The sequence below is a fragment of the Micrasema longulum genome, unplaced genomic scaffold (assembly GCF_059751315.1).
Source record: "Micrasema longulum isolate JH-2025_06_02 unplaced genomic scaffold, ASM5975131v1 h1tg000330l, whole genome shotgun sequence".
Taxonomy (NCBI): domain Eukaryota; kingdom Metazoa; phylum Arthropoda; class Insecta; order Trichoptera; family Brachycentridae; genus Micrasema; species Micrasema longulum.
Genome location: NW_028277534.1, coordinates 193,137 through 217,768, shown reverse-complemented (window position 1 = coordinate 217,768; position 24,632 = coordinate 193,137). Strand labels below are relative to the sequence as shown.

The 24,632-nt window shown below is 33.4% G+C and overlaps 1 protein-coding gene across 1 annotated transcript in view; it reads right to left on the bottom strand.

Annotated features, from left to right (window-relative positions):
• LOC148282432 (uncharacterized) overlaps window positions 1–24,632 on the bottom strand; it is a 162,802-nt gene that overhangs the window by 35,265 nt on the left and 102,905 nt on the right. Inside the window, exon 5 of the mRNA XM_088225087.1 lies at window positions 4,250–4,320. Within this exon, the coding sequence (XP_088081213.1) occupies window positions 4,250–4,280 (31 nt within the window). The 5' untranslated portion in view covers window positions 4,281–4,320. The remainder of the gene's footprint in view (window positions 1–4,249; window positions 4,321–24,632) is intronic.

Below are 24,632 nucleotides of genomic sequence, written 5' to 3'. Positions count from 1 at the left end.
CAAGCTATTTACGACTTTAAGGAAATGGTCTGTAAATTTAAATATTAAAGTAAATAATAAGAACTCTGGTATTTCTCCTTAAAAACTACAAAATGGTTGAATTGTATATAAAGAATGTTGAATACAATACATCAATTAACTTGGCAATGAAAATTTGCTTTATTATTGCGTTTTCCAACAAAACTGCAAAGAATCATATCTATGCAAGTATTGAGCATATGGATAAGATGTTAAAACTACTTATATCACAGCAATCAAACTGCCTGCAATCCTTATTTATTTCACTTAATCTGTTGTGTTTTGATTTTCAGATTTCGACACCTTCTGTGATGGTTAGGATCTGTCTCCTCAACTTCTGCCAAGAAATCTTTGGTTTCTCCGACACTTCGAACAAACAACTAGATGTTATGCAAAGTGTAAATAAACTTCAAGTATCCAGATTTACTAGACTTTCTAACACAACTTTTACGCTCGTAGCACACCTCCGCTGCGAAATACGAGTAGAGAAACCGCCGGATGAATTCCGCTGTCGAACGTCACTTGAGTCAGTTGAGTCGAAGCAATCAGAGCGAAATGTCGTCGTTATTAGAGTCATGAGCCCGGAGAGTTTTAAAGATTTACATAACCTTTTGAAGCCACATATTATAAAACAAAATAGAAGGTTAAGCCTTTAATAGGTCTATTTCTGACCTCTTTAGTTAATTTTTCTGTAAAATCGACGTCCATTTTGAGAAAAAGCTGTAGTTTTGCTTTTTGTTTTTGTTGACTTTCTCAAACAAGTGCGAAAACAAAGCGGCTCTGCAACAAAATGGCGGCCGGAGCGCGGAAGTGTGAATGGCGTCGGAGTAGATCGACGAAACCGCGCTGGGAAAGAGATAGAATTATAGTCAAATCTATGCGTTAGAACAGGCAGTTGTTCCGCTTCTCCTACATACGGACAAAACAAGGCGAAATTACTGCGGTTCCGTTGTTATGGTTTAGCAGCGGAGGTTTGCTATGGACGTCAGGCAACTTGGTTCTGCTGCAAAAAGTAATTTGCGGTGCATTCAAATGTTTAATTACCACGTGTCAATGTGTAAGTACCTGTCGGTGAACCGAGTAAACATACAAATTTCATTTGTGTTTGTAAGCACACTAGAATATTTCATTTTAAAATGTTCCGTCACTACTACATTAACAAAGGGTTATAATTTGAATACAATGCAACAGAGGGCCTCCTAAGTCAACTGCGTAAGGATTGACAAAATGTAGATTAATTCATTTTACTCTTATTTTTGTCACTGATGGTAAGTATTTCAAAGTGCAGTTTAAATAATTCAATATCCAGATTCAGTTTTTTTTTTGCTTGTAAAATATGTTATTGATATTTCCAAAACATACAGAATTCAAGACAGAAATGCTAAATTAATTACATAATCTCCAATTCTCTACCTATTTTAGGGAGATTATTATTAATTATATAGTAAATAGGTGAAGCTTTTGAATATTCACTTATTGAACTATTTGCAACTGTATCAATATATTTGTTTTTAGTTTAGTTGCATTATTGTAATGTATATTATGTACTATTTTTTATCAGTATCAGTCAGGTTAGGCTTGGCTTATATACCTGTAACCGTGTACAACCTTAAATTGAAATAAAAGAAAAGGAAGTATTTGTTGGAAAGAATTTGTTTTTATTGTCTTCGAATGAATGAAAATAAACATTTATTATTTGAAAACGATATCTGACAAAAAATATCCTCCTTGACAAGCAGTTCCAAATTGTCTGTGGGTCCAATTTTTAGACACTTTTTCCACCATATTTGGCTTCCGAAATGGTGTGTATATTAAGGCTCGTGTCATTTGTTCGTTAGAATAGATCGAATCAATCTAAGATCGGTTCCAAAAGTTGGAGTCAATTGGTTCTTTCACTTAGTACTGTACGAGGTGCGTTCAGAAAATAATGGGAATTTTTAAATTTCGTGGGTTCGGAGAGTCCGATTGTCAATTTTCTTTTTTATTATGTTGGTTTACGTGCCCCTGAAGTATGCTAAAATTTTCAGCTGTACTCATTTGTCGGCTTCGTGGCGTAATGGTCAGGACGTTTGCCTACATGGTTGATAGGAAATATTTATTCAAAAGGGTGTTTTCACACCAGAATATTTCATAGTCCGTGGACTGGTACCTCAGGCGTAAGACTGGTCATCTTACCTTCATGTAACAAAAATGATCAAGATACGCTGTGATTGGTGTACCAATGCAGTGCCCTATGCACCATTAGGTGCGGAAAGGGAATTATGATTACGATATAATATTCATTGTTTACTTTGTCTGTGGCAGCCGCTAAGGTTAGAGCTTGGCGATTTTCATTTGTAAAAAATGGATGGTGAGTCTGCTATGCAGAGTAAAACAAAAGTTTACGAGTGGTATAAGCGTTTCCAAGATGGCCCGGACGCCTCAGCATATCAACAACCGATGAAAACGTGGAAAAAGTTAGTGAAATTGTTATGAACGATCGCTGGGTCACAATCAGAGAAATCGCTGATGATGTTGGCATATCGACTGGCTCATGCTATGAATTTTTTTCAAATGTTTTGGATATGAAACGCCCGGATTTGTGGAAAAACAATTCATGGCTTTTGCACCACGATAATGCATCTGCTCACACTTCATTGCTAGTTCCTAAATTTTTGGCCAAAAACAATATTGTAACGATGCCCCAGCCTCCATATTTGCCAGACATGGTTCCCTGTGACTTTTCCTGTTTCCAAAAATAAAGAGAAGGGCCGTCGTTTTCCAAGCATAGATGACATTAATTAAAAGCGCATCGCTGAAAGCTACAGGCCATCCCAAAAATCGAGTTTAAGAAGTGTTTTGAGAATTGGATAAAGCGCTGGCACAAGTGCATACTATCTAATAGGGACTATTTTGAAGGCAACAATATTAATGTAGACTAATAAATGTATTTTTTTTTTAAATTAAAATTTCCGTTGTTTTCTAAAAGCATTCGTATATGCAAAGATTGAATCGCTGACGGCGCAGGCGTTATGCTAAAAGGCTGGACCGATTTTATTCTTACTTAGATCCGATCATGAGCAACGACAGAAAAGTGATTCCCGATCATTGGCTCTTAGTAGCGAAGAAGCTTATTTGCTATACATGCATAACATATTATTTCTATGAAGTTAGACCCTTTTTACAGCTGGCCGTTCTAAATACTCATATTATACTTTTTGTCTCGCTTCAATGAATTTGTTTTCTTATCGCTGTCTCGCTTTTCGAGTTTCACTTGATCTCGATAGTCATTCATTTTGAGAATCCAATCTTTTCATATGAATGACTCGATCATACAATATTTGTAAATGATAGAATCACAAAGATTCGATCGTTCACGAAATCACAAGCCTAGTGTGTTATATTGACATCCGATGCTTTACAAGTTGTCGCTTTGTTTTTATAGACAATCAACTTAACATAGCCCCATAGGAAGTAATCTGATGGTGTCAAACTGTAGGATCATGGAGGTTTATTTGCCGGACCATTTCTTGAAATAATGATGCCAAACTTTTCATGCAGTTTCATGGTTTCATAAACGTAGGGTTAACTGAAAACTGATTTCAAAAGTAAATTTCTACATCCTGCAAAGTCGCTCGAATGTTAGGTGTTTCAACATTGAAGGGGTATGGTAGTTATCCGTGGCTCTATCCCACTGGGTTCCTCTTGGGTATGCTTGGGACCAATAGTTTACAACTTAGAAGGGATGGGTCTACAATGACCCATTTTTTCAGACTGTTAAGGGGTTTCATCGATAACTCAGCCATTTTAGAGAGTATTAATTTTTATGTTCCTGATGGCTATCTCCGACAGCGTCAGCACAGACTGTTTTACCTCCCGGTTTCCAGAACCAACCTGTCTCTGGTCATGCCGATTGGAAGAGCAGTCAAGCAGCTGAACATTATCACTTTGGAGATCGACATCTTTCACATTAGTGAAACTATGTTTAAGAGGCAAATACTCTTGCTATTAGAGAGTATTATACCTTAATAATGTCGAACCATTGCTCAAGGGTTCTTGGTTTGATATAAAGTTCCAATTTAACGTCTTAAATCCTTTGTTATTTGTTATGTTACTTTGTGAATAAATACATTTGAATTTGAAAATATTGTTACAGAGCACAAATTTTATTTTATGAGTAAAAATGCATCGTGTGGCACTGAATTGTATTGAAAATAATGTATTAAGTATTCGAAATAATAAATAGATTTACCTTTTTTAATTCTTACGGGTGACTCCATCATAAAATCATCTCGAGCTCAATATCCCAGTCACTGGAACTATCTGGAAATAAACAAATCCAATCTTCAGTATTGTCATTAAGTTTATTAAAATCGAATTAAAATAATGGAATGTAACAGTCTACGAGTACTATAATAAATAAGCACTGAGTTAGCATGCTCTACATACACAACTCGTTTTAAACATGACTAGGTTCTTAGTTCAATTCCTGACTGGGTCAACACAAAGAGAAAATCACCAAATCTGATGGTACATAGGTAGGGTTAGAGTTGCCCTATTTGGCTTGGGTCTCATCGGGAGGTCCCGGGTTCGGGAGATGTAGAAACAAAAAAGCAATTTTGAAATAAATTATTAAAAATAGAACGTAACTATTTTGTGATTCTATGCAAAGATTTTACTTTTTTGAACAGTTTTTTTTGTCCATTGTTGTATCTGTAGAACTCTTAAAAGATTTTTTTATCGGTCCACTATAGTAGGACCAATTTAATAGGTCACATTTGACATTTGTCGGCTTTAGCTTCATAGTGAGGTGACCTGCCTTAAAACACCGATTAAAGTAAATGAATCGATTCGGACTTCAAACATAATATATGTGAATTGAATTCAGTTACTATGAAAAAGTGCATATAGGAACTGTAATTTTATTTTAAAAATCAGAAGTCGAATCCCTGTCCCATTATTATTGTCTATTGTAAATTTAAGGAGCAAAATAACATAAGTACATAATTTAACAAAATTATCAACATTCGATTTTTCTGGGTAACATCCACTGGCGGCTCCTGACCGAAAACATTGGCAGTGCATTTCTTTACATTTTGTCAATCATCAAATCAAACTTCAAATCTGCGCATGCGTTGGCAATGCCCGGAATATGTATATTATCTTCTCCCTCTAACGCACAATTCATCGGTATGAAGCATTGTCTGTATCGCTCAAATGACGATTTTAGGAGATATGATATATTTCCTACATATTCGGGGTAAAATATTGTGCAAAACAGAATATGCACTGGGATTGCGCATACGTAGACAAGATGAGAAAATCGACCGCTAGAGTCGATTTCTCTAGATCTTTTGGCGCTAGTATTAAATATTATGGAGTTCACGTGTGTAATATTGCAACGAATCTCTGTTTCTTTCTACCTACTTATAACATATTTTTACTATCAATAAAATGACTAATTTATTTACACAAATTTTTACTTGGCAGTGCACTGCACTTATGCACATACTAAGGAACCGCCTCTGGTAACATCTCTAGTGTTTAAAAAGAAAAAGGGTTCACTGATGCAACATTGTAACGACGTTTAGAACAAGAAAAAGTTTATTATGTTTAGAATGGTTTATTAGCGAAAGTAAATCGTAAAATTACCTTCTTTTGTCATTACAGTAAATATGTAATCGTAATTGAAAAAAGTTAAGCAATTGTGCAGTTCTAAATTCGAAAAAATAAATAATATTTTATTACCGCCCTTACAAGGTTATTTTGTTAAATTTTGATGAAGTGTCAAATGTGACCTATTAAATTGGCCTTACTGTAGGCTGGCATCACTGATAATTCTAAATAAAATATGCTAATGAAATCAAGGAATCCCAAAAATACAAAATTAAAAAAAAAAAAAAATGACAAATTCTCTTCTTTTCCTCATCCGCTCCTAAGTGGAGCATGTGGGCAGGAATTGCAAATAAATAAATTGTGACTTGGCAACACTTAAACCGAGGAAGGGGGATGATGATAGCCAATCAGGGTGATGGATATCCACCGTGTTGCCTGGACTGGAGTCCAGGAAAACGACCGTTGGCGTCCTTCACTTCCTTCCCGGATCGACACGATCGCGGATCGTTATTTTATATCACCGCCTTTAAGAACTGTTAATAAAACTTCTAACATAACCTCAGTCTTTGATTGCAACCACACGATGACTTTTACAAAATACTTGCATGATTTCAACAATTGACAAAAATAAATCTACTTTTTTTCCACGGAATCTCTCGACTTCTACTCTAGCGAGGCAAGTTCAGCCTCTATGAAGTTCTTTATGTACGCAAATTGCTGAAGGCATTTGCCACCCAATCTGCCTGTTTGTAGTCTGTACGGGCGTGGAAGATTTTTGTTAGTCAACAGCGTTGCTTCAATGTGCAAGTTTAAGTTGGGACATTACAAGAGGGCTCGATAACATCGGGGCGGATGGCAAACCTTAAGAAAGGGGACAATAGATTTACACAGATCGCAGTAACATGAGGAGCTTATATACTACTGGGCCCTATTTTTCAGGAAAAGCATGACTGGTGAAGCAATAGACACAAAATTTTCATTTTTCATTATTCCACATTGGCCGAGCCCGGTGGTGCTTTGATGCTTAGAGCACTGCATTGGCACTCCAGTCAAAGACAGGATTTCACCCCCTTAATAAGGTTGAAATATTACAACAGAAATTGAGAACAATCAAGTGAGGAAAACAAGGAATTATAGGCATCAACAGAACTTGTGGCTTGTCGTTGGCTGGTTTAAGTGGCCACTTTACACACTGTAAAATTTACCAATCTGCCTATGTTTGAACACCTGTATTTCTTCGATTCTTTCGAAATATTGCAGTGAAAATTCTGATAAATTCTTCACATTGAGTTCTACGGGAATAAAACCCAGGACCCCAAGTCAACTTCTCTTTTTGTTCTACCATCCCAGGTGATCTTGCTTTCAAGGTACATAAAATTTTTCGCGTTTTTCAGAGTTGCTCCTAACATTACTACATTTATTTTCTGCTCATTATGGGTCACATTAGCGGGTTATTCTTTTAAAAACAGCGTACTGAAACGACTCAAATAATTTGTCCGGGCGAGAGAATAAAACAACTTTGTGTGGGTAATTAAACCGGAATCCTTGATGAGTGTTTTCGACTCTAATTATTATTCATAATAAGTTAAAAAAGTAACTATTATAGATTAAGAAAAAAAAAAATAAAGGCCAATAGTTATTACAGCATAAATTGTTATTCCTAAAAATCAAAAAGATTATTTTTTCCTCTTTCTTCTAAAAATCCTGTCAAAGAATATCGAGTGGAGGTAAGTCCGCATTGCAGTCTAGTGGTAGGCGCGTTCGTCTACCTTGCTTGAGGTCCCGGGTTTGAATCCTGGCAAGGTAGCATTAAATATAGATCTGTATGTGAAAGGTAAACTTCAGTATATTAAAAAACACAAAGTTTAAGGAGAGACAAATTGGTGATTTTTCATACTTAAAACATCTTGTATTTTTCAATTAGAGGCTTTAAAGTAAAATTATTTTCTAAAATATATTGATACATTATAAAAATACATATTTTTAAAATCTTTGGGAGTACTGCATGTTTTCATATTGTCGTTAACCTCGAATTTGTGTGGAGTTCCAATAAAAATATAGAAAATATCTTTGTTATTACAGAAACTAGGAGTTAATGCTATTTATCATGTAATAGAGGAGGAAAAATTTGGTTTCAATGATGAATGAATTGAAGAAATATAGATGTTCAAATATGGGCAGAATGGTGAATGTTACACAGTGTGTAAAGTGGCCACTTAAATCAGCCAATGACGGGTCATAAGCCCTGTAGATGCCTAGACTTTTATATTACCTTCTCTAAAATGTTCTTCATCTCTGTTGTAATACGTTGATGTAATAACTTATATTTACATCACTGGCGTCTCCTGACCGAAAACATTGGCAGTGCATTTCTTTACATTTTATCAAATTGTATGTTAAGTTTTATAATATAATAATATGATAGGTCTGATGGGATAAATGAGCAATAGTATGACAGCCCGCGCATCGGAACCAGAAACGCTAAATGCGCCCAACATAATGCGCACGTTATTTGTAACTAAATTCTCACTAATATCATGTCATTACGCATGTTCAAAGTGACATTACAAACGAACTTCAAATCTGCGCATGCGTTGGCAGTGCCCGGAATGTGTGTATTATCTTCTCCCTCTAACGTACAATTCATCGGTATGAAGCATTGTCTGTCTCGCTCAAATGACGATTTTAGGAGATATGGTATATTTCATACAAATTCAGGGTAAAGGATTGTGCAAAACAGAATATGCACTGGGATGATTGCGCATGCGTAGAGAAGATGAAAAAATCGACAGCTAGAGTCGATTTCGCAAGATCTTTTGGCGCTAGTATTGAATATTATGATGTTTGATTTTTTATTCTATTTATTTCTAAAATTTCGAATCTATCTAACTTTGGACTTTTATGTCCTACATGTTTCAATAATTTGTCTGGCTCTGTTTCATTGAAATATTGCATATTGTATCTCTTTCAACTTATTTTTAAATGTACCTACACTTAAGATAATTTCTAGTTTTATATAAATTATCCTTACACTGTATAATGTTTACCAGTCTGAAGATGCCCATTAGAGGGTGAAAGCGCTTATTGGTCAAACAAATAAGTGGAAGTGTACCAAGTATTTTTGATTAATAACTTATATGTAAATAAATAATTAATCAAGAATTGTCAATAAATAATTTAGCAATATTTTCGGTTTGTCCAAATTTTTATAGACAAGGACTGGATTCAACTCCCCGGGGAGCTGTTAATATTAACATATTACAACAAAGGAATATAGATGTTCAAATATGGGCAGAAAGGTGAATGTTACACAGTGTGTAAAGTGGCCACTTAAACCAGCCAATGACAGGTCATAAGCCCTGTAGATGCCTAGACTTATATATTACCTTCTCCAAAATGTTCTTCATCTTTAAGCGGCCACTTTGCAGTGTGTAACATTCACCATTCTGCCCATGTTTAAATGTCCACATTTCCTCAACGCTTCCATCGGTTGAATTTTGTGAAGTAAAATAGCTGAAACCTTTATTATGTGGGTGAGATTCATCAGGCTGAACCATTCCACTTACTAGATAACGCCTGAAAACAATTTTCCAAATTTTTCACTTCTTATACCTGTTAGTTAAATCAATAATGTTTTGAGTATGTCAAAATTTTTGTAGACAGGCTGAATTTGTTGCAACAGAGAGGGAAAACATTTCTGAGAAGGGAATATGGAAGTCTAGGCGCCTTACTGGCCTTATGACCTGTCATTGGCTAGTTTGTTTTTCCTCTCTGCTGTAACATATTTCAAACTAAATAACTCCCTAGGAGGAAATCCATCCTGTCTACAAACATTTGAACATATTCAAAACATTGTTGAGGCGGACTTAATTGGCTTCTAAATGCGGCGTATTTAAATGTCTACAATAATTTGTAGATAATATCTCCCGCCTACATTAGGTAAGTACTAGAGAGAATCCATTAAGAGTAAGCGTCATGGAGTGCAGTTATCTCTGTCACGCTTGTTGAACAGCCTACCGAGATCTGGAGACGGATTATAGAGCGTTGTCCTGCTTCTAACAGGTCAGCGGTTCTCTGCTTAGACCTGTATCATACGGATCAGAAACTGATCAGATTTTGACTAAAAAACAATATGTTGTGCAACACACAAATTGGTTTAAATTTTGTATGCGGATACGTCATTTTAGATCGCGTTTTTTTTATTAGCCTACACCGTAGGACTTGTTTGTGTTTTTGACCTTGGCGCCGCCATCTTGAAAACATCTGGCAAAATCGCGTCTAAAACAGCGAGTCCAAACAAATTGAGTTAAAATGAGATAAACTTTTTTTGTGCTTTGTATCCCGGAGCCGTGTAAATACGTGATTATATAACCACGCGTTGTGTCCCGGGCCGTGTTTTCACGTGGTTCACCGGCAGTCTATAAAAGTGCATTTTATTGACATCTAGTGGCTATTATTAGTACTTTTTCGCTGCTGGTAAACCACGTGAAAACACGGGACCGGGACATAACGCCCGGTTATTATAATCACACGGCTCCGGGATGAAAAGCACAAAAAAAGAGTGAGGCCCTGTATATGTGCGAACATTACAATGTGGCTCTCCATAAAGGCCAATGTTGGCAAACTATCATACAATGGCTTATTAAATTGTTTTAAATAAATATGAGAAGTTTCAATTGATTCAACCCAATGTTTTCATAATTATGGCACTTTAAAAAACCCTTCACAAAGCATGAAATTGCACAAAAATGGGCCGGGCCCAGGGTAAATTTTATGTGTATTCGGCCGGTACCAAAGTGTCAAGATGAAACGCGGTCGGACTTTTCTTCATAGAGACGTATTCCCGAATTTTCTCCCTGGATTTTGGCGCTAGACCATTGGCGTGTGTGTCTCCATCGTTTTGTTTTTTTTTTTTTAAATATATTCTTATGGGAGCTAGGATCGTTTAAAAACCCATAAAAGCGCCCAGTTTTATACGCCGTCTTCGGACGTGCGCTACATAAGTATGGTGAATAATTTTGGAAAACGAAAAAAGTAACGACACAGAAAATTTTATTATGATACTCTTTCTCAAAAAATAAAATTAAATCGTTTCAGTTTTGGGGTGCGGAAAATATGACAACAAAATGTCGATTTTAGTTCTATTATAGGCATAATCAGCCAACGTGCAGTTGTCTGTTTTGCACAGTATCGGGGAGGCGTTTGCGAGAGAGTGACGGAAAAATAATGTTCAAATATCTTAAGATCTATCCTCTAAAGATGATGGAATTCAACAAGAATACGTCTATCCAACCGTATTCTGTTTCAATATTTCATACGGAATGTGTGGGAAACCAATGTATGACAGGGTTACGGATGATGAAATCAGGCGAGAGTGTAAATCAAAAGAGAGTCAAGTATAATTGATAAGATTAAGAACGGGTCTCTGAGATGGTTTGGCCATGTAGAACGAATGGACGACGAAAGAATGGTAAAACAAGTATACGAGTATACGGCGAAAATGAACGGTAACATGAGACGAGGACGACCAAGGAAGACGTGGCATGATCAGATAAACCAAAATCTTACGTCTGGTCTTGTCAAAAGTTGACAGAACCGAAGGGCATGTATGACAAGATGTTTGAATGTGGAAGAAGCTAGGAATGTATGGAATGTGGTTGCGTACAGAGAATGAAAAAGTCGCTGTTTTTGAAGATCAGCGGTTTACAAAAAAATACATTTGTTTATAGACTATCAAACTAAGCCGAATATTTTAATTTTTACAAATGGTTTTTCAATTTTTTGTAATTTTAAAAACTACACCACCCGTGACGTCATGAGTTCAAGTCGGTGAGTTTTCCTGACATTTGAAAATAAACTTTAAAATACGCTATTTTTGTATTGCTTCTATTTTAAAATTAGCTGCAAGATATCTTGCACAGAGTTCTATTTAGATTAGAATTCTGACTAATTTCTTGTTTAGTTCTGGGTATTATAAAAAAAAATTCAATAAAACACACATACGTTCGATGTTTTGAGTTAATCAATGTTTTTTTCTGTTCCGTGTAATCGACCTTTTAATTTTGGTACCAGCCGCCAGCTACCAGCCAAAAGTACAGTTATTGCAAATTTGAATTGCGGAGGAGTGTGGTAGATTTGCGGTTACATCATCATTTCTCCATCCGCACCCAGCAGCGCATAGGGCACTCGGCGAATGAAGAGTATTTACAGACTATCTACATGCCTAAAATCTGTTTATTATTACAAGAATTTCCAAATAAACAAACCAGCCGCGTCCGACGGAGAATAGCCTATTTCACACATATCATCTTAATCTAAACAGCACGGTAAAATCAAAGTGGATTGACCTTTATTTGATTCGTTTGTACCTATTTAAAAATGATAATATTTATGTTTTTCCATAGTCAATGATTTTGATAAAAATATCTAGAAAAAGGCCACGGTTATTATATAAAATTAAAAAAAAAAAATATTAGTGTTCTAAAAATTTAACAATGTTTTGAGTATGTCCAAATGCTTGCAGACTGGCTGGATTTTCTCCCTAGGGCGTTGTTCATATTTAAATTTGTTGCAACAGAGAGGGAAAACAGGCAGAATGGTGAATGATACACTGTGTTTAAAGTTGCCACTTAAACCAGTCAATAACAGGTCATAAGCCCTGTAGATGCCTAGACTTCTATATTACCTTCTCCAAAATGTTTTTCATCTCTGTTGTAATGTATTGATGTTAACAGCTCCCCAGGCAGTTGAATCCAGTCCTTGTCTGCAAAAGTTTGGACAAACTCAAAATATTGTTGACAAATTCACCGGTCCATGAAGAAGTTATCAATTATAATGAGTTATCAATTATAATGCCTAAATATTTTATGCTAATTTTTTCAGCGATTTGAAGGCAATTATCATTATGAAACTGATATCCTTCATTGTATTTTGTAATGTAGATACAAATATTTATAGGAAGTATAACTTGTTCTTTCAATGTTAAAGTGATGTCATATATTTTTTCAGTATTTAGAGACAAAATATTGACATCGAATCATCATTTTAATTTATTAATATCCATATTTAATTTTAAATTTACTTCGTCCCATGAAGATCCTCTTGTTATGAGTAAGGTAAAAATATTATTAACACATATTATAAATAAAATAGGTCCAATTACTGTTCCTTGAGGTACCCCAAAAGCTGAAGAGATTATTTTATTACTAAAAGTGTCATCAAGTTTCACTATCTGTTGACGTTCTCTTAATTAACTTTAAAACCAAGATAAAACATTTCCGCAAATACCAATTTGAATTAATTTACTAATTAGTTTGTCATGAGATATACTATCAAAAGCTTTTCAAGTCAATAAAAATACCTATCACCATTGTCGAGACTTTTACAAATGAGCGAAGTTAATTTTATTTGTTAATAGGCTATTAAACTAAGCTAAAATATTTTTTATTTTATTTTCATGTATTGTATTATCAAGGCTACGATTTTTTTAAAGTTTTGTGTTTCTGAAATTACTCCGCGATGCAGCAAACTTCCGTAATCATCACCAAAGTACTTTTGAAACGATCCAAATTTTTACCGGACACGGAGCTATGAGAAGTTATCTATATAGGTTTAAATTAAGGAATGATGACTATTGTCCATGCGATGATATTTCTTCACAGAGTATCGAACATCTGTTATTTCAGTGCCCATTTTTCAGTTTACAACGCCATAATCTTGAAGCAGAATGCAGGAAAGATGGAATATCCTTAACAGATATCCACACTGTAGTTAAAAGTAGTTATCACGCGCCATTGTTCTTGAACTTTGCAACAATGGTGATTGGACTCATAAAGGTAACAAACCAAAATCAGTGATCGAACATCCCATTTCCAAGACAAACAAAAACGATTTTTTTCCGAGTACCTTAGCCTTGTACATGACACTAAATATAGGGGTCCAATATATATATATATATATATATATATATAAAATTTTAAAAATACTCCGCGTGTGACGTCTCAAGTTCTCTTCTCTAGAAGAATCTCAATAGTTCTGTGGATTGGTCTGTTGACATACCGTTAACCGGAAATATTGTACAACTCTTTTATCATTGGTTGATTCATATGAACTAGTGACGTCGTTCACAATAGTTCGTTTTTATCATAATATTTTTTTCTTACATTTTTAAGAATCTTTTTGCCGAACAATTTAATGCTCTAATTTTTACCGCGCTTAAGAACACATTTTTCATATCCAATTTCCCGTAGGGCCAAACTTCCTTATTTGTGTAAGATAATTTACATTAATTTAAATCACCTACATTTTAAAATAAATAATTACTACTAAGTGTTTCGACTGACCAAATAAATTAGAATATTATTCATATTTTTTTACGTTCTCTTTTAATTTATTTGTTGTTTTCTCCCAGAATCAGAACAATTATCAATACATAATTAAAATAATTAAAACTAAAGCCTACTTAATTATAAATATAATTAAATTAATTGGAAACATTACGCAGCGAAAAGAAAAATAAATCATTACTTCGAATGCATTTAGCCCTTGCAGGGCCGCGATTACAATGAGAATTTAAGGACGTCATATCTTCACCATGACGGTATAGTTGAAGACAAATTCTACCGAGCGATTACGAAGATACACTACCGACCCTCTACCTTCAAGTTTGGCCACTTAAACCAGCCAATGACAGATCATACGCCCTTGACTTCTTAATTCCTTTCTCTAGAATTTTCTCCGTCCCTGTTGAGATATATTAAAGTCACTATATGAAATGCTTTGAAATAAATAAGAAATGTAACGCATATGCAGTTTGTCAACTTTTTTCTTACAGCATATAAACATTACTCTTTTAAAGTTATTTCATGTAAACACTTATGTTAACTGTACTTCATAGTCCTTACGCTCTTATACATTCACGGTTTTTCAGGGCCAGACCGTGAAACTTTAGAGAAACATTCCACTTGGCAAGCTTTAAAAAAAAATCCTAATATTTTTTTTTCAAAGTCATTAAAAAAAAAATTGTTATCTCAAAATTTAGTAAATCCTTAATTTCTCAGACAAGCAGTCCCTCAACAAACCCCTACTCCTCTTCTACCCAGCCGCTTCCCTTGTCCGCGTCTGGTGCGCATCGCTTCGTTCGTCAACTACGTTTTTGTTGCATTTGGAAGGGGTTTGCGGAAGGGAGCCAGTCCGAGAAATGAAAGATTTACTCCATTTTGAGATCTTTAAAAAAAAAAAAGACTTTTTGGAAAAAAATTGTTAAGATTTTTTTTAAAGCTTACCACGAGGAATGTTCCTCTGAAGTTTCGCGGTCTGACCCTGAAAAACCGTGTATACCTCCGTAAAAATTTCATCGCTAATCAGTTCACGGTTTACCTCTTCGTTCTAATTCTCAAAGCACCCTTTTAATACATGCGACTCGCTTGTAGAATCATCTCCTATCAAAGATGTCTCCACATAATTTTTATTTAAATCACGTTAAAAAAAAAAATCTCTTCTCTCTTCCTTAACCTATCTTTCCTTTTTATTCCTTTTCCCATTGAGTACTAGTATTGATTTAAGGAAATTTATATACAAATATTGTTACTTATATTTTTGTGTATCTAAATTATTTTCTACTGAAAACGCATTATTTATTTTATTTTATTTGGGAAACCAACAGCTCTACATACATATTTATAGTAAACAAACAGATATAGTGTATAAACTCAGAACCAATAACAGATTTGAGCAAAGTTAGTAAAGAAAATAACAATACTTAATATTATAAAAATACATATAAGTTTATACATATGAAAATGTTATTTTCATGTATATATTTTTAAACTTATAATATTAGAAATCAAACACTGATTTGAGTCTACTGAACACTTTATTTTATTTTTACAAATACACAAAATATAAAAACTAAAATTTCGTGACAATTGTTTCGCCTTGTTAGGGCATTTTCAAACGAAAGAATAAAAAAAAACATTCGTTTGAAAATGCCCTAACAAGGCGAAACAATTGTCACGAAATTTTTGTTTTTATATTTTGTGTATTTTTAAAAATAAAATAAAGTGTTCAGTAGACTCAAATCAGTGTTTGATTTCTAATATTATAAGTTTAAATATGGAGTTCTACAAAATAAACACCAAATCAATAAATATATATATATTTAGTTAAGAACAGTTAGTTATTGTAAATTGGGCGGAATCAGGACAAGGATGCTTGAAGAGAGGATAAGGAGGGGAAGGGAGATGTACATATTTATTATTATAATGTCTACTAAGTTACATTCATCATCATTTTTAGTGTAAATTTTCAATCTAACAGAGTGATGTTTGAGTAGTCTATGTTTTTTAATTTTGTCTTGCACACTGAAAAAGTTCTACGAAAAAAAACATTTTGAACATACGATGTTTTACTTATTGGTAGATGAAACAGATGGTACCGTCTACAAATCCTGGCTGGAACATGTATTGTTATTAAGCTAAGTAATTCTGCACAATCAACTATTCCTGTCATAATTTTGAGAAGCAGTAGTTGGTCCGCACACACTCTGATTGTAGAGAAGTGATTCCATGGTAGGCGGAGGCAGCGAGAGTTAATACATAAGAAACACCGGTTTTGCATTTTAGGTAAGTACTTTATAATGTTGTTCTGAATATTTTCTATTCGTGTTGTGTATATGGAATGCTGAAACTTAAATTTTATGAATAACACTTGTATTTTATTGTTTGATTGGAAAAAAATTGGCAGTAAGTATAGTACAACTAAAATACGTACAAACAATTAAATAAATTTAAAAAAATGCTTTTTGTATACAACTTAACTACCAGTTCAATAAATAATAACTTTTAGGTATAACATTTATAATATAATTATATTTTTTGTCTATTTCAATGTGAAAACTTAAAAAAACAATGCCTTTAGTTTCCTCTCGATTTCTTTACCGGAAGTTTCAGTTGCAATAACTACCGGATATCCCCCCTCCCCCTTTGGGAGGTAGGTACCTACCTATAATTACGATGCAACACGGAAGATGCATTCTAAATACCAAATGAAATTATTTCTCGAATGCACTTATCTGATGCACGCTCATACAAAGTATTTTGTGAAACTAGTGACTTTTATGTGAGTGTAAGAAAAGTAAAGAAAATCTCTTTCCCACAATATTTGTTTATTTATTTTAAAGAAACAAACAGTCGACAATGATATAATAACATTTAAAAAATACGGTTTAAAGACAGACCAGCGAAGTTTCTAAATAAGAATAATACACATTAAATTGTGGTACAACAAAAGGATGTGTATTTGTATGAGAGTAAGTGTAGGTGTGTGTTTATGTGTATAAGTGTGGGAGTAAGTGTTCAGGAGTGTGAATCATTAAATAGAAAGTGGGATCGTATCGCAGCCAGAAATAATAAGTCGTAATTTATTTTAAAATAAATTAAGGGGTATGTAAAATATATCAATAGATGAAAAAAAAACATTATAGTTAGAGCAAGAACGAAAGAGGAAAGAGTGTTGCGCATAGGTAGTGCTACAGACTGGCAGATGGAATAAATACTTATTTCTTGTTACGCGAAAGGGGACATTAAGATTAATTTTAGAGAGTAGGTTAAAAGAGTCTACTTTATTATTTAATAATTTATGTAAGTAGCATATTTGAGATACAGTGCGTCATTTTCAAGGGTAAAAAATCCATTTTGTTTGGCAGATTGGCTGTAAGTACAAAGCGTTTTATTGTTTTTATAATCTAGGTATTTTAACAATATGGATATTTATATATTTATTTTACCGTTCTTTCGTCATCCATTCGATCTACATCGTTTCATGGCCAAATCATCATTTCTGAATCTCATCAATGATGAAGCTCAGTGTTTTAAAAATATTATTATTCTTTACTAGGCTTTCAAACACAGCCAAAAATAAAATTTAAAAAATATGTATCGTATTAACATCGCTATGATTTTTACTACTCGTTATTGGTATGCTAAAACGTTTTAAAATCTGTCAGAAATGAGCCAAGAGCTTTCCCCGTGACGTCACGAATTATCGTCGGTGAGTTGTGCTGACATTTAAAAGTATAGCCCCGTAGCTGTTAAAATACACAAAACGTTAAAAAATGGCTACCCGGAAACTGAAAATTTATCACAATAAGCTATTCATAAAGTTGTTAATTTTTTTAAACTCATTTTCGATTTGATTGACTACCAAACTAAGCAAAATGAAAAAAAAATTACGGAGCGTACAAAAATCGCTATGATTATTTACAGTTATGTAATTTTGAAATAACACAGCTTGTGAGGTCACGATTTGAAGTCGGCGAGTTGTTCTGACATTTAAAAGCAAAACCCCGTAGCTGTCAAAACACACTATATGTTGAAAAACATGGCTACCCGGAAACCGTAAGTCTATCACTGCACATAATACCGCTATAATTGATCGGTTATTGTTCAGAAGAATCTGTGACGTCACACTTCCCATCTTTACAAGAACAACGTGACGTAAAGACTTGACTGAATAACTTCATAATATATTCGATGTAATATAGGATAGAATTCATTAGTTAATTATACCTTGATAAAGAAGCTTGTGTAACTTCGAATCCGGTCCGAGTTAATAAGCTAGTGGCATGATAAATAATAAATAAATAAAAAAATATATCAGTTTTGGATTTTCCATATTTACACCGGTGAAATTAAAATATGTGATTACGCAGCAGGATTAGTATTTAATATTAGGTGATCACGGATGTTCCATTGTGATCGCGACTACGGTAAACAACCACGGGGAGAAATTGTTATCACGTCGCTTATTAGCACGTCAATAGTTATTTGTGATTGAGCTGCGCTGACAAGCCGGTTTCGCGGTTTAGTGGGCTTCATTATTTTTCCTGTTAATTTATATGCTTTTTTTGAAAAATGTATGCAAATCAAAACACGTAGTACTTTATATAATTGGTACACATATTATTTATATTTTTATTTATTTAATTGCTTTATATTGTTTTTTATTATACATTATACTATTTTTTTTTCTTTTATTCAGGAAACATACAGTACAGTTACAAATATTAATATTTTACACAAATAGACTTAATTCTAATGGACCAGTGAAGTTTCCATATTATAAAGCAATTATATGTAAGGTTAATTATGAAAGAAAAAAAAAGAGAAGGAAAAAGAAAAACATAAATGAAAGTTGTTTAAAAATTAAAATTTAAGTGAAAAAAAGATATTTAGATATTTTTATAGACTATTTTATTTTTGTTTAAGTAACATGTATTCTTGGCAAATATATATACTTTATATTTGTATAATAACGATTTTTAATTTCTTAGATTTGATTAGCTAGGCATTTATAATTAAGTAGTTTTAGTTTTTATTTTTATAGGACTACTTGTTTCATTTTTTTTCATTTAATTTATTTTTGCACCACTACAGGCCAGTAGGCCCAATTACAGTGGTGAATTACATCACAGAACACCCAGGCTTGAGAAGAATTCATTTTGATTTTTGTGTTCTCACCGGGAATCGAACCTGGAACCTTCCGAGCGTGAGTCAAGCGTCTTGAACACTACACCACGGAGGCCGCCATGCTCTAAAGATAAAAAATTTCCATCTTAGAACAGGCTGGGCCATGTTAGATGGAGACTATCATAATCAGAAAACACTCCGTTTTCATTTTACATTAATTAGTTTTATATAGATTTATGGATCATACACATCGTGGTTTGACATTCATAAAGGAGTGAAGCAGGGATGTGTTATGTCACCATGGCTGTTCAACGTGTATATCGATAACAGCATGAAAGAACTGAAAGGCTTAAGAATGGGAGCAAAAATGGGTGATTTAAAAGTCAATTGTCTTTTGTATGCTGACGATGCTGTACTCCTTGCTAATAACAAAGAGGAACTGCAATTCTTGGTAACAAAGGTCTACGATGTATGCAAGAGAAGCGATTTGCTGATGAATGTCAATAAATCGAATGTGATGGTTTTTGAAAGAAATGAAAGTATGACTAAATGTAAAATCACTGTGAATGGAGTTATACTAAAACAAGTAGAAGAATTTGTGTATCTGGGAAGTATGTTCACTAGGGATGGAATGACTGAGAAAGATATTGAAAGAAGGGTGAGTGCCGGGAACAGAGTAAACGGTGCACTTAAAACGACCTTGGCAAATAAATGCTTGTCACAAGAGGCAAAATTGGCAGTTCACAACGGAGTCCTGGTCCCATCCCTGATGTATGGGAGCGAAGTATGGACTTGGAAAAACAGGGATGAAAGTAGGCTGAATGCTGTTGAAATGCGATCTCTCAGGCGAATGTGTGGTAAAACTATGTACGATAGATGCACAAATGTTGAGATCCGTACATTATGTAAGACTGAGACAAGCATTATCGACATAATCAAGAAAGGAGCTCTGCGCTGGTTTGGACATGTAGAACGAATGGACAGCGAGAGAACGGCTAAGAATATTTACAATGCGAATGTTGATGGATGCAGAAATAGAGGAAGACCGAGAAAGACATGGCATGACCAAATCCAACAAATACTTAAAGATGGACATATCAAAAGTCGGAATAATCGGCGCGCGTGCATGAGAAGATGTATGAATGTAGAGGAAGCGAGATCTGTATGCAAAGATAGAGTGTTGGGGCGTTCTATCCTCTCTGCCTACCCTTACGGGGAAACGGCGTGATGGTTTGTTTGTTTGTTTGTTTTGTTTGTATATAGATTCCCTGTCATTAAGTATGTATACTAATTTTTTGCAATAAATTTATAAAAAAAAAAAATAATAAATACATTCTTAAATAATAAAAAAAATTAAAAACGCATGAATTTTCCTTATTGATTACAATGATAAGTTCAGTTTTGTGGTGTGCAATTGATATTGTACCGGTCATGTCGGCTGATTATATATGAAATATTTAACACAATACCTGCATTCAAACATGATTCAAACTATTCTTCTCGTGCTGCGCGTGAAAGAATGTGCTTAGATTATATTATTATAATAATATATGCACGATGGGGTTCCTTATACATTGATCATTTATTATTTATAAACCGGTCGTAGAAACTATTTATGTGTTAAAAATACAGAAAAAACTAGCCTCTCGCGTCTGAATGCGGAAGTTCACTTGTTATTTTTTGATTATTATTTGTTAATAGACCATCAAACTAAGCCAAAAATTGAAAAATTATATTTAATGTATCATATTATCAGCGATAAGATTTTTTAAAGATTCGTGAATTTGAAATCACTCCGCCTGTGACGTCACAAGTTCTCTTTTGTGAGTAGTCCTGATTTGTCAGTTGGAAGCCAACTGACTAATCATCAGTAACCGGAAATACATCACAACACTGTATCATTGTTTGATTTCGGAGAACTAGTGACGTCGTTCAAAGTAGTTGATTTCTATTATTTTTATAATGCATTTTCAAAAACTTCGTAGTAGATACTAATTAAAATTAAGTAATTAAATGATCTTATTTGTACCGCGCGTAAGAAAACATTTTTAAATTTAAATTAATTCAGTCAGATAAATCTCACTCATATTAATAAAGGTTTTAGCTCTTTTACTTCAGAAAACTCAACAGACGAGTTTAAGAATTGTGGATGTAGTCTATTAAAGATATATTTTTTATCTAAATTGGTTGTAACAGAGAGGAAAAAAAAATGAGAAGGGAATATGGAAGTCTAGGCATTTATAGGGCTTACGACCTGTCATTGGCTGGTTTAAGTGGCCACTTCACACACTGTGTAACATCACCATTTCGCCTATTTTGAATTAATTAACTGATAAAAGAAGAAGTAAAAAAATTGGACTTGAAAAATCGTTTTCAGGCGTTGCCTAGTAGATTAATTAATCTTTCCGGACGAATTTCACCCGCACGATAAAGGTTTCAGCTCTTTTACTTCACAAAGGTCGACAGATGGAAGAGTTGAGGAAATGTGGAGGCTTAAACATACGCAGAATGGTGAATGTTACACAATGTGCAAAGTGGCCACTTCAACCAGCCAATGACAGGTCATGAGCCCTGTAAATACCTAGACTTCCATATTCCCTTCACATTTTTTTTCCTTTTCATCGCAATAAATTTTAATGTAATGCCATATTTTACGCGCTTGTAAGTATTTCTGTTGTAAACTCTTAAAAGGCTATAGGCGTGTCGAGTTACATCAAACAAAAGATGGAATATTCTAAAGTTCATAATTTTAAAAAAAAGCAGAGATACTGTTTAATAATTCCTTTTACATAATATATATAAATGATAATATAATTTAGGCCTGTTAAAGAAAAATAAATTGAAAATCAAAATATGCCAGCGTGCACTCCCACTCACTACCAATAACAGACTGATTGAACGATTGAGAAAAACATACACGACTGATGTTTTCCTTGTCTTGTGCATGGTACAAATATAAATCTATCGTGCTGTCTAGATGCTGTTGTATCTTTCACACAAACACCAGCTACAGAACAGCGTCCCTGTCTTCCTTGTTATACGTTATATTCTCGCATTTTTCTCATACAGTTTAACAGATTTTTCGTCGTATTGGCGTCACTTTTACTTATATAATTATTTTTCGCATAGCAAAGATAAATATTTTTTGTATTATAATCCTGCATATTTGTACAAATTTTATATTTCAAGTCCGGTGCGAAAATGTCCATTTGAAAATTACAAAAAAAACAACTTCATCAAAAAAAAAGATGTGGTTTTAGGAGCAAACTTGGAAATCTTCACCAAAAATGGAAAATGAATTATTAATGCAAAAATAAACATTAAATAAAAACCTACCTACTCAAATAATAGCGTAATTCAAAACCGTATCTAAATCTTGCAAAAAGAGATTTTAATTATGCTACTTGACACCGCAAACTTAGCATTCTCCATTGAGTTGGTGATGCATAATTAGAAATCTCACAATTTTTTTTTCAAAGTTTTTCGCAAATATTTATTTATTTATTTTAAAGAAACAAACAGTCGACAATGATATAATAACATATAAAACAATACGGTTTAAAGACAGACCAGCGAAGTTTCTAAATAAGAATAATACATATTAAATTGTGGTACAACAAAAGGGTGTGTTTATGTGTATTATGAGGTGTGTATTATGAGATGTGTATTATGTATGAGAGTAAGTGTAGAGGTGTGTTTATATTGTAATTGTGTGGGAGTAAGTGTTCAGGTGTGTGTAGTATGAGCATCATTAAATAGCAAGTGGGAACGTATCGCAGCCAGAAAGAAGGAGTCTTAATTTATTTTTAAATAAATTAAGGGGCATATAAAATGTATCAATAGACGAAAAAAAGCATTATAATTAGAGCAAGAACGATAGAGGAAAGAGTGTTGTGCATAGTTAGTGCTACAGACTGGCAGATGGAATAAATACTTGTTTCTTGTCACGCAAAGGGGACATTAAGATTAATTTTGGAGAGTAGATTAAAAGAGTCTACTTTATTATTCAATAATTTATGTAAATATTCAGACATAGTGCGTCTATTTTCAAGGGTAAAAAAATCCATGTTGTTTGACAGATTGGCTGTAAGTACAAAGCGTTTTATTGTTTTTATAATCTAAGTATTTAAAAAATTTCGTTGAACAATTTTAATATTTTCTAAGTTTATTTTATTTTCTTAATTCAAAATTATATTATTTTAAATATTAATGAACTCATTAAGGCTTTTTAGGCTATGCCCGTGTCAAGCCATAATAAATAACAATAAAAATACATAGTAAAATTGATTATATTAAATTATAATGACATGTGATGCAATATAATAATAATCTAGAAACAAAAGGTATAAGTAATAAATAATAAAATTCCAAAGAATACAATCCAAAAAAGATAATTATAAATACTTTTTAAAATGTATATTATACAAATTAAGATTCACACATAATCAAATATACAAAATAATGGTATTATTAATATCAGAAAAATAAAAGTAAAATATAGTAGTATTAAAAAAAATTAAATAAGAGTATCATTGAAATCAACAGAAAAAGAATGTATAAAAAAAACATGATTGAAATGATAATTGAGATATTTGTTGTGTATGCAGATAATTGGTAGAATTCCATATTTAATTTTGTAATGTATCCAAAATAAAACAAGTTTATTGGATTGTAATTCTAATTTATTTTTTATAAAATATACAAGGGTATATTGTGACGCGTTTCGTCTTGCTATGACATTTTCAACCAAAATATTCCTCTAATATACTCAGTATACCCTAATTGAATTTTAATTACTCTACTTATTTTGGCTTGTATAGAAATCCACAAACATAAAATAGCAATTATTTTTAGTATATAAGGAAACTTTGTAAATATTTAAGTTAGTTTGTTTGAAAATGTCCTAACAAGACGAAACGCGTCACAATATACCCTTTGTATCTTCTTCTTCTTCTTCTTATGGTTCCTCTCCCCGATGGAGGTTGGAAATCATCATTGCGGTTCTTACTTTATTGGCAGCTGCCCTGAACAAGGACTGAGTGCTGCAATGGAACCAGTCGCGCAAGTTTTTAAGCCAAGAGATGCGCCTTCTACCTGCACTGCGTCTCCCTTCAATCTTTCCCTGTAGAATGACTTGTAAAATTTTATATTTTTCGCCTCTCATCACATGCCCAAAGTACTCAAGTTTTCTTTTCTTTATAGTCTTCAGTACCTCTTTATCTTTTTCCATCCGCAGGAGAACATCATCGTTTCGGACTCTATCCACCCAGGAGATTTTTAATATCCTCCTGTAGCACCACATTTCAATTTTATAAAAAATAAAGTAGAATTGCAATCCAATAAACTTGTTTTATTTTGGATACATTACCAAATTGAGATATGTTTTCTAGAAACTCACTCAATACAATAGAAAGAAATGTAAGAAATAGGAGTAATAAATAATATGCCAAATAATAGTACGTACTAAATTAAATAATACAAAAATACATAATGAAAAAAAATAAAAATATCAAGGTATATAAAAAGCAAATTAAAGTAAAAAAAGGTTTGTTA